This window comes from Tasmannia lanceolata, unplaced genomic scaffold, assembly GCF_043159265.1.
Source record: "Tasmannia lanceolata isolate RefF3 unplaced genomic scaffold, GAP_Taslan_0.1 ptg000002l, whole genome shotgun sequence".
Taxonomy (NCBI): domain Eukaryota; kingdom Viridiplantae; phylum Streptophyta; class Magnoliopsida; order Canellales; family Winteraceae; genus Tasmannia; species Tasmannia lanceolata.
Window position 1 is genome coordinate 35,851,594 of NW_027518679.1, and position 11,213 is coordinate 35,862,806.

The 11,213-nt window shown below is 38.6% G+C and overlaps 1 protein-coding gene across 1 annotated transcript; it reads right to left on the reverse strand.

Annotated features, from left to right (window-relative positions):
- Positions 1-4,344: 4,344 nt before the first annotated feature.
- LOC143891157 (uncharacterized) lies at positions 4,345-4,980 on the reverse strand. The gene has a single exon (XM_077395796.1). It carries the CDS (start codon positions 4,978-4,980, stop codon positions 4,345-4,347), a length of 636 nt encoding a protein of 211 aa, XP_077251911.1.
- Positions 4,981-11,213: the final 6,233 nt, after the last annotated feature.

The following is an 11,213-nucleotide window of genomic DNA, read 5'->3' on the forward strand; positions in this document are numbered from 1 at the left end:
GCAGATCATGATTTTAAGCACACACATTTAATATTGAATTAAAATCATTTAAATGCTTAAAAATCATGCAAAAATCTAAAAAAATACCAAATAATTTCGGAAAAATTCGAGAACGGTGTACTTACCTATAGTGGGGATCCTCGCAGAATCCGAGAGCCGGAGAACCCGAAAAATATCGCCGTCGCGTAATCCAATGCTCGCTTTATTTCGCTCTTTCTTTTTTTTAGTTTTATTTTGTGGAGTTTTCTTCACTGCCGAGAGAAGGTGAGAGATAGAGAATGAGAATGAGAGAGAGAGAGAGAGAGAGAGAGAGAGAGAGAGAGAGAGACCGACAGAGAGGGAGTGGGAGGGTGACCGAGAGAGTGAGAGAGTGAGAGAGTGAGGGAGTGAGACAGAGAGAGTGAGAGGGATATAGAGAGAGTGAGAGAGTGAGAGGGTGAGAGAGAGAGAGTGTGTGTGTGCGGAACCGAGAGAGAGAGTGTGAGAGAGAACGTCACGTTTTTCTTCTTTTTATTTTTATTTTTTTAAAAATAGAAATGCTGTTGAGGGAAGATGGCAGATGGGTGAGGGAGATGAGAGGGATCAGAGGGGGAGTGGGAATGGCCGAGAAAAAAAAACAGAGGGAGAGAGTCTATGTAAACACAGACTCTGTTTTTTTTTTCTTTTATTTCATTAGAGAGAGTATGGGTGAGAGAGGTGAGAGAGTAGAGAGGTTGAAGGTGAATGAGAGACAGAGAGGGAGTGAGAAATACGGTACTCTGCTTCTCCTTGTTTTTTGTCAAAACAGAAAAAAGAAAAGAAAACGGTACTTTGTTTTTTAGAGAGTTGGAGAAGGAGAGATAGAGCCGGCTATTGGGTGCTTGAGAGGTTGAGAGTGAGAGAGTTGATAGAGATCAAACACCGAAGTTATCAAGGGGAAAAAGAAAAACAAAAGCTTCCTAAGGGAGAAGAGAACACAGAAGCTCTCAAGGGGAGAAAAAAAACCGAACCTCCCACCAGCTCACGTTTTTTTTTTTATATAGAGTTGCTATTTCTTTTCCACAGAAAAACCGATCCACCTCCTTCCAAAATGGGTATCTTTCTTTTTTTCTTCAAAGCTTCCTAACACTAGAGGGTGGATCACTTGCTGTCTTTCTTTCTTTAGCAAACACCCAAGCTGCTATCTATAACTTTTTTTTTTTTTTTAGAATCATACCTTTCTTGCCTTGAAATAGATTCCTCTCCTCTCCTTTGTTTCCCTTTTTTTTTATTGCCTCCTCCCTAAAAACAATCTTCGAGAATCACTTAACATAAAATTTCTATTCGCGGTCTTTCTCAAAGAAGAAGATGGACGAAAATACCTTATAAAATGCACCTGCTTTCTTTTTATGCCCTCAAAGCTTAATAGGAATTTATTTCTTTAGATTCAGCATCAATCCCAAGCGGGTCCCCTGTTGTATGGCTGAATTCCATATCTTGCTTCGTTATCATTATTATTATTTTTTAAAAAAGGATGGGGCCCACCCTATAGGATAATATGAACCGCTTAATTGGATGGGCTGGATTATACATAAGATGTGAACCCAAATATTTCCGTTAATCAGCTCCATGGGCAATCCGATCTCATCCCTAAATCATTTTCATGGGATAATCCGAGCCACTCATTTAATGAACCTTAATATAAATTCGCTGTGCTCCTTGCATAGTTCTCAGGGGTTATCTGGATGGCTTAATTTGATGGTCGCAACAAAATTGGTTGTTAAAATGACTTCTCTGAGATCTTGACCGTTCCCTTGATAATCATCTTTAGGCATTGGATCGAGGTAGGCTCAAAACTCATTTTTCATTAAAACAATGCGTGGGCCCCCCTGCTTGATCCAAATCTAAACAAATGCTCAATGCGGGCCCACCAAACTAGTCCGAATTCTCCCTTGCTCGGATTCTCGTGAATAACCCTTCTCAACACTCAGCGGAAAAATGCGAAACATGGCCGAAATGATCGGAAATATTAAGGAAATATAAGAGACGGACATGGAAATGAAAAATACCGAAGAACCGATCGAAAAACACTAACTTCTCTGTTGACTAAGGCAGAGCAAAATGGGGGTGTCTACAGCAGCAACCCCTCTTTCGTTAACTGTTTTGAACGAAAATTATTTTTTGGGCCTTTTCTTCACCCAAACCCATGTCTGGGTTACTCTCTTTTGGTGGACAAAATCCATAGCCGAATTCAATTTGTTGGGTACAAAACCCATGTCGAATTTCGTGAAGCCCCTGTTTTTTTGGCGTGGGTTTATTTCCCACAGAGAAGTTGTTTGTACGTGGGTTTCTTCCCACAAAATAATCGGTTTGGTCCTCTTGAGCAACATACAAAGCAAGGAAAAATGCTTCAAACAGTCGTAGGTACTACGCAAGTTATGATACCACCCTAAACCATCCATCCAAGCGAAACTCTCCACTAAAAACGTTGAAATATTATACCTACAAAGTTCATAAACAATGTAAGTGTTGAGTTACATCCTTATTGAAGACGCTCCCAAAGATCCCAAGCTGCAGACAAGCAAGCTTATTAAGTAACTGTCACGCCCCAAACCACCCCCACAATCGTGGCTTGGTACACAACAACGCCACATGCTAATAGAGGGTTACTCTACGTGCATGCAAGGCTAGCAATAACAAAACTATGCTTAACTAAACCCAACAACTAAATTCCATTCCATCCATTAAAGTCAACCATTAAACAAATTATAAATTGAGTATCAAAGTCTCTCTCTCACAACCCATAATAAATAATAATAAAAGATTGAGGTATAATTTGTCCACCACTTGCTTACCTAAACAACTAGATATGAAATGAAATAAAAGAAGGCTCTAAACGTGGATTTATTGGTACTCCGCTTCAGGTTGGAGTCAATCTTCTTGACCTGAAATTTGTTAAAACCACGGGTGAGCTAAAGCTCGATTGTGAGTAATAAAGACTACACTAACAGATGATAAAGGAAGTGACGGAAAATAATAAATCAAGGCATGATCTATATATCAACAAGCATGGCTCCAAAACATCAAACATATTCAAGCAGAGTTCTTATGGTTCAAAAATTGAAATGGGTGTAAAATCTGAGTTCAATATAGGATTCGATAATTCTTGGATACATAATTGCTTAGTTTAATAATTTCGATAAATTGAAAGTTCCAGCGTATTATGCATTCCCCACTGGGGGTCCAGAATTTGGCCAAATGGTATCTAGATGCCAACATATTATGCATTCCCCGAAGGCATAAGGGTCCAAGAATAAACTAACATTCCAAGAAATTCAATAATCAATAGTTCAATAATCATGGCATAGAGCTCAATGATTCAATGGTTCAAGGATTCCAAAGAATCAACAGATTTTATGATTTCGGAATCAAAAATAAATTCACTAGTTCAATAGTTCATAAGAGTTCAAAAGCAAAAGGCTCAAGGTTGTGTCTACCAAAGAGTATAAACTAAGGCTATACTCAATAGATGTCAAAATTGGTTCATATTCAAATTCAATGGAATAATTAGCAAAGTTCAAAAGGTTCTTACAATATAACCCATCAGTATAACCCTTATTACTCACCTCGATCGGATATCGGATGCTTGTTTCCAATCTCTATGTATCAATCACCTACAGTGTTTCAACACAATTCACAATTTAGGTGACTAAGTTTCTTAATGATCGGAGTTTCTATGACCTCCCAAAAGGGATAGCCAAAAAGCTAGCATCAAAATACAAGGTCCAAAAAGATCCAAAACAAAACTCAAAACATCCAGTTCGTGTGTCCGAGCTAAGGATCAGGCGTTTAAACCCACTTTCACGCTCAAATTCTAGTCGGATCGAAGTCACAAATCAAACCTAGAATTTAAAGCAAAGCTTCCAAAACTATAAATTTTCCAAAGCATCAAATCTAATTCTTTAGGTACGATGAGGATCACAAAACGAGATCGATCACTCGAAAATAAGGATCAAACGTATATTTCATCATGATCCACATGATCTTAGATTACTTTAACCCTTGTCTTAGAATTTCTTAGAAACACCCAATTATCATAAACTCCAATCTTACCTCAATCCGTGTTTGCGATCTCTAGATCTCCTTCTCCTTGCTCTTGAATCTCTCTTTCTCCCTGAAGGGCTGCAAAAAGAATTAGGGTTTCTTTTAGTTTTCCTATTCTCCCAAAAGTAGTATTTATAGATCTCTATAAAAGTTCTCTAAATATGTTTTAATTGATTTTGGTAAAAACACCCGCCACTAAAGGGGTGGACGAAAATTAGAAAGGAGTATTTTCGGTATATTACATTCTACCTTCCTTACAAAAATTTAGTCCTCGAAATTTACTTATCGCGTACTTGAGTCCTCGAATAGAAATGGATATTTGGTTTTCATCTTCTCTTCCAATTCCCAAGTAGCTTCACACTCCGAGTGATTCTTCCATTGAATCTTTACGTAAGGAATGGTGCGTCTTCGTAAAACTTGATTCTTTCGGTCCACAATTCGAATAGGTCGCTCTTCATACGATAAATCTGCTCTCAACTGTACCGGTGGTGGTTCAATTATATGGTTAGGATCCGATACATACTTCTGTAGCATAGACACATGAAACACATTATGAACACTTGCCAAGGAAGGAGGCGAGGCCAATCTGTACGCCACTACTCCAACTTTCTCCAAAATCTCAAAAGGTCCGATGTATCTGGGACTAAGCTTTCCGTGGATTCCAAATCGCATCACCCCTCTAGTGTGTGACACTTTTAACAAAACTTTGTCTACAACCTGAAACTCCAACTCCCTTCTTCCAACATCAGTGTAACTTTTCTGTCTACTCTGAGCTATTCTAAGATGCTCCCGAATTACTCGTATTTTATCAATTGCTTGTTGAACTAACTCGGGTCCTAAAATTTCTCTTTCACCAACATAGTCCCAGCATATTGGCGATCTACACTTTCTGCCATACAATGCTTCAAATGGTGCCATCTGAATACTTGCTTGATAGCTGTTTGTTAGCCCAAGGGTTCCCCATGGGTTCATTCAATTACCTTATTTTGATGATTAACAAACGCAAATTGATTAGTTTTTTATGGACTAATTGTTTGCCTTGAGTGTTGTGCTATGGACAGGAAATTCACAGGTTAATCCATGCTAGCACATATCATTGATGGCCTATCCTTGAAGATGAACCAAACACGTGTCAAAGGAGATAGAGCATACAAAAGATCAATCATCCCTTGGAGGATCAACCAAGGAGAAGCTCAACATTAGTCATCTCAAAGCATTGAACAAACAAAGAAAGATTGATGAAGGCCAAAGCTTGGAGATCAACAACTTGTCAAGGAGCTTGAACCAACTTGAAGGAGTGATCCATGCAAGAGACCAAGACTTGAAGATGAGCTTTAAATTTGAAGATGTGAGTAATGAGTCTTGTGTTAGATTGTATAATTTAATCCCACTTAGGTATCCCTTGTTGAGGCATAATTAAGTCACTAATAAGGTCCCAAACAATATTAGAATATAAGGAAAAGATCCGTGGACCAAAGCCCTAGTGCCATAGATAGCTTAGAATTGCAAAAGATTAAAATTTGCATACTTAGCACTTGAATTTAGAGATCAGGTCATAAATCCTATTATAACTGATCCTAAACATTTTTAAATATTTTTGAAAATATTTTTAACAGAAAGAGCTCATCATTTCCGTTCAAATCGAGTATTAGAACGTCGAAATCCGATGAGAATCGAGTGAGATATGAATTTTACAAAACCGAGTCTGAAATCTGAAAAATGTCAAAAATGCCCTGAAATAGATCCGTTGGGAAGTTGCCCAGAATTACAGAAATGCCCTTGTAACGGCTAGTTTTGGGTTTTCTCTATATATATGGTTTCCCTAAGCATGTGAACAAATCTCTCTCATTCCTAAACTTGTTGTAAACATATTAGAGAGTGGAAAACACCGTTGTGCCTCAATTCGGGAATATCTAAAGGGATTAGACCTAGGCTTATCTTTGTAATTATCTTTGAGAGACTCTTGTGAGCTTTACATTGTATCAAGCCTTCAAGAGGCTAAAGAGTGTGCTTCAATCTTCTTCTTCATTGTAAACTTGGCAACAAAGGGCCTCGTATTTAAGACCCTTGGAGCTTCGACGGTCGGATTGTACAAGGCGAAAGGAATGCCGTATTTAAGTTCCTTGGAAGATAGTGGATTCCTCAAGGAGACAAAACTTGAGAAGAGTGGAGTAGGTCTTGGGGTTAGGACCGAACCACTATAAATCTTCGCGTCTCTTGTGTGGTATTTATCTCTCTCATCCTCACTCTTATTTGTGCTTGCATTTATACACTTAGAATTGAGTGAGTAGTTAGCAATGGTAATTAACTTGCTTATCTAGTACCTTGCTAATTAGCCCATTTAATCTTGTTAATTAAGTTTGCATGAGCCTTCCACCAAGTGTTTGATAAAAGGCCTAAAAGAAACCATTCATCTAATTCCTTTACCTTGTTGTGGGATTTACAATCTTTAATCAACCACCAAGTATTTTCATAGAAAGATTAAAAAGAAAATAATCAACTAGGGTTTTCAAAAGCCATCTAACAAGTGTTTGACAAAAGGTCTAAGAGAGAATATTCATTTAAGATTTCGAAACTAATCTTACAAAAGTTTTTAAAGAGGATAATTTTTTTAAAGACACCCAGTTCACCCCCCTCTTGGGTTGCCTAGTGTGATTTCACTGTTATTATAGGAAAACTCGACTAAGGGTAGGTAATCCCAAGAACCCTTAAAATCTAAGGCGCGGGCTCTAAGCATGTCTTCTAAAATCTGAATACTCCTTTCTGATTGTCCGTCAGTCTGAGGGTGAAAAGCTGTACTAAAATCAAGTTAAGTTCCCATCTCATGATGCAAACTTCACCAAAAATGTGACATAAAATGGCTATCCCTGTCGGACACAATGGAAACCGGTGCTCCATGCAATCTAACAATTTCCTTAACATATAATTTAGCCAAATCATCAGGGGTCGTACCAGTCTTGATCTCCAGAAAGTGGGCAGACTTGGTTAATCGATCTACAATTACCCAAACTATTTCATTGCCACTTTTCGTGTTAGGAAGTCCATAAACAAAATCCATAGAAATTCTTTCCCATTTCCATTTTGGAATGAGTAAAGGTTGCAATGGCACTGCCGGCTTCTGATGCTCTCCTTTCACTTGTTGACAAGTCAAACATTGAGATACATAAGTAGCTATCTCTCTTTTCATGTTGCTCCACCAGAAATTTCTTCTCAAATCACAATACATTTTTGTACTCCCCGGCTAAATCGAATAGTGTGAACTGTGAGCTTATTTCAAGATTTCTAACTTCAAATCAGGGTTGTCTGGTACACAAACTCGATTTCTATATATGAGGGAATCATCAGAATGGATCTAAAAATCTGACTTTGCATCTGGTACCAATCTGTCTTTAATTTTTTGTAACTGCGGATCATCAGCTTGAGCAATTCTAATCCTCTCTAATAAGGTTGGTTGTACTTGCAAAGCTGCAATTTGGGTTTGACTTACCCTATAAAAGATACCAATATCCAACCTTCTTAAGTCTTCTAGAATGTGAGCACGAGAAGTAATCAAGGTAGCTAAGTTTCCAGAAGACTTCTTGCTTAAAGCATCTGCTACAACATTAGCCTTTCAAGGGTAATAGCTAATGGTCAAATCATAATCTTTCAAAAGTTCCAACCATCTGCGCTGTCTCATGTTCAGTTCTTTCTGAGTAAACAAATATTTCAAACTTTTATGGTCTGAAAATTTCACAAGTTTCCCCATAAAGATAATGCCTCCAAATTTTCAATGCAAAGACTATGGCCGCCAATTTTAAATCATGGGTAGGGTAGTTTTCCTCATAAGGTTTGAGCTGACATGATGCGTAAGCAACTACCTTACCCTCTTGCATCAATACACATCCCAATCCTTTCTTAGAAGCGTCACTATACACCACAAATCCTTTAACACTAACAGGGAGGGTAAGATTAAGTGCAGAAACTAGTCAATTATTCAACTCTTGGAAGCTCTTTTCACAATCATCTGACCACACAAAACAGATTTCCTTTCAGGTCAAATGGGTTAGAGGAGCGGCCAAAAGAGAGAAATTCTCAACAAACCTCCTGTAGTATCCTGCTAACCCCAAGAAGCTTCTAACTTCTGCTACATTCTTAGGCTTGTTCCATTGGACTACGACTTCAATCATTTTAGGATCCACTAAAATACCATCCTTAGACACTATGTGACCAAGGAAGGATATACTGTCTAACCAGAATTCACACTTATTCAATTTGTCAAATAGTTTCTCGTCTCAACACTTGCAAGACAGTTCTCAAATGATGCTCATGTTCCTCCTGACTTTTGGAATATATCAAAATGTCATCAATGAATACCACCACAAATTTGTCCAGAAAGGGTCGAAAGACCTGGTTCATAAGGTCCATGAATGCCGCAGGGGCATTAGTCAATCCAAAAGGCATCACAAGAAACTTGTAATGCCCATATCTAGTACGAAATGCCATTTTCGGCACATCATCAGATTTAATTTTTAACTGGTGGTATCCTGATCTCAAATCAATTTTGGAGAAGACACAAGCTCCCTAGAGCTGATCAAAGAGGTCATCTATTCTAGGCAAAGGGTACTAGTTTTTCACAGTGCCCCGTTTCAATTCTCGATAATCGATGCAAAGTCTCAAACTCTCATCCTTCTTCTTTACGAACAAGATAGGAGCTCCCCATGGAGACACACTAGGTCGGATAAATCCTTTTTCAAGCAAATCTTCTAACTGCTCTTTCAGTTCTTTCATTTCAGTTGGGGCCATACGGTAAGGGGCCTTAGATATAGGGGTAGTACCCGGTACCAAGTCAGCAGAGAATTCTAACTCCCTATCAGGTTGTAGACTAACAAGGTATTCAGAAAACACATCAGAAAATTCTCTGACTACGGATATGTCTTCAATCCTTAAATTTGAACTTGGAGCTTCAACCATAGCTGCCAAGTAAAGCCTCATTTCCCTATCTCAACAATCGACTAATTTGAAGCACTGACACAAATTTAGGGGCTGATCTAAGGCCAGTCCCTTCAAAATTGAATTCTTCCTCACTAGGAATCTGAAAGATTACCCTTTTTTATATCAATCAACAGTGGCATGGTGGGAGGACAACCAGTCCATCCCAAGAATGATATCAAAGTCATGGATTTATAGTACAATCAAATTTGCCAACAATTCTCTATCACCTATCTGTATCGGACACAGTTAAAAAATTCTGTCTAATACCATCACCCCTCCAACAGGTGTACTAACAAGCAGATCAGACTCCATAGGCACAGATAACATAGAATGGGCAGTAGCATAATCAAACAAAAAAAAAGAATGGGTAGCACCCTGTGAACCCCGATCCGAGAGAGAGGTGGGGGACGAGCCCCTAGCGGCCTCTAGGATCGTCCACGTGTGAAGGAGAGCTCTATTAAGGAACTCTCGAAATGGATGCCACCCTCATAACATAGCATGAGTGGTGATAAATGAGGAGATACCTCTTGATCCGGAGCCAGGGCTCGAAACCAAGACGTACCTAACATAACTAACTTAGAGTCGCCATCCATGGATAGGCCATGAGGGTGGCATCCGTTTCGAGAGTTCCTTGGTAGAGCTCTCCTTCACACGTGGATGATCCTAGAGGCCGCTGGGGCCTCGTCCCCCACCTCTTTCTCGGATCGGGGTCCACAGGCTAGCGACTCTGCTGGGTAGTTCTTGAAACATTGCCTAACTCTAATAAAAATGCCATTTTTACTATTTTGGAGAAATTTGGGTGAAAATCATTATGAATGGGAACTTTTTCGCTAAGAATCCAGGGGCACCAAATAAGTGTTTATATCGAGGGATTCACACACTGCATAGCATGTATTATCATATTCTTTATCCTTTTTTTCATTGATTTTATTGGCTCCACGGGATAAATACAGTGTGTGCCAGATGGGATGTCATTACCCTGATGGTGCTGTTGTATTTATTTTCAAGCTATGCGCCGGTGCTGCAGCCGTAAACACTCGGTGTACTTGTGTTTACAGCAGCCGATGAGCAATGAAGTATACTATGTATAACACTCGGTGTACCTGTGTTATACATCTAAAGTATGGATCATATGCATAGTGCCTGATTGATTGAGTCCGGAGCCTTACTTTCATTTTACATATATTATGTATATGAATATATTTATTGCCTTAGTAAAACCCAATTAGGATCTACATATGTTATATATATATATATATATATATATATATATATATATATATATATTGCAATCATTTAGGGATGAACATATGTCTTGCTTACACATGTGGAACCTAGAGCTAGGAGCCTTGTCCCATTTATAGACTAGCGTAGCTCACTTTATGTGGCTACAACACGGTCCTAGTACACTCATTAGCCTGTTGTGAGTCGAGACTTCCTTGACTCCGTCAGATTTAGGGTTGGTGCCCCTGGTTAAGATATATATCTATATATATTGATTATCAGATTAGGGCCTACTCATTAGTAAGGTTTCCTTATCTAATCTAATCAATTCTCTCAGTCCAGCTCTGAGATCTAGACCCAACCAGTGGCTCTTACTTACCACTCTCATGGTCGGAGTCTATCTTTTGATCTGTTCTTGAAAATTTTGTCCATATATTCCTTGGCTATAAGACCGGGACCTACTTTCTAGTGGGGATTCCTAGTCAGAAGCAATCAATCAGGTAAATTCATCCTTCAGATTTAAACCCGGTTGGTGACTCCTACTAGTCACACTCGTAGCTGTGGTTTATTCCTTGATCCAGTGATGATAAATTTTGCTTGTTATTATCCTTTAAATTCAAACCTCATTCATCAATTCTTTTGTTGTGTCATAGATTCATATTGCATATGTATTACTCAGATTTTTGCTTGTTACCTATTTTTGTCTTAGATATGGTCGATAGCTTGCCCGCTGTCTCTATGACCATAGTCTATCATTATCGATCTTTTGATCATACAGTTTGACGTCCATCTTCCAGATTTAGATCCGGTCTATGATCTACTTTTGTCATTTTGTGACCGTGGTCTATTTTCTAAGTTTCTGATCATCTTTGATCATCAATGAAACATTCGGTGTCGTCAATTGTATCTTTCCTATGATTGATTACTAAGTTTATCCCTATTCTTTGTTTATTCCA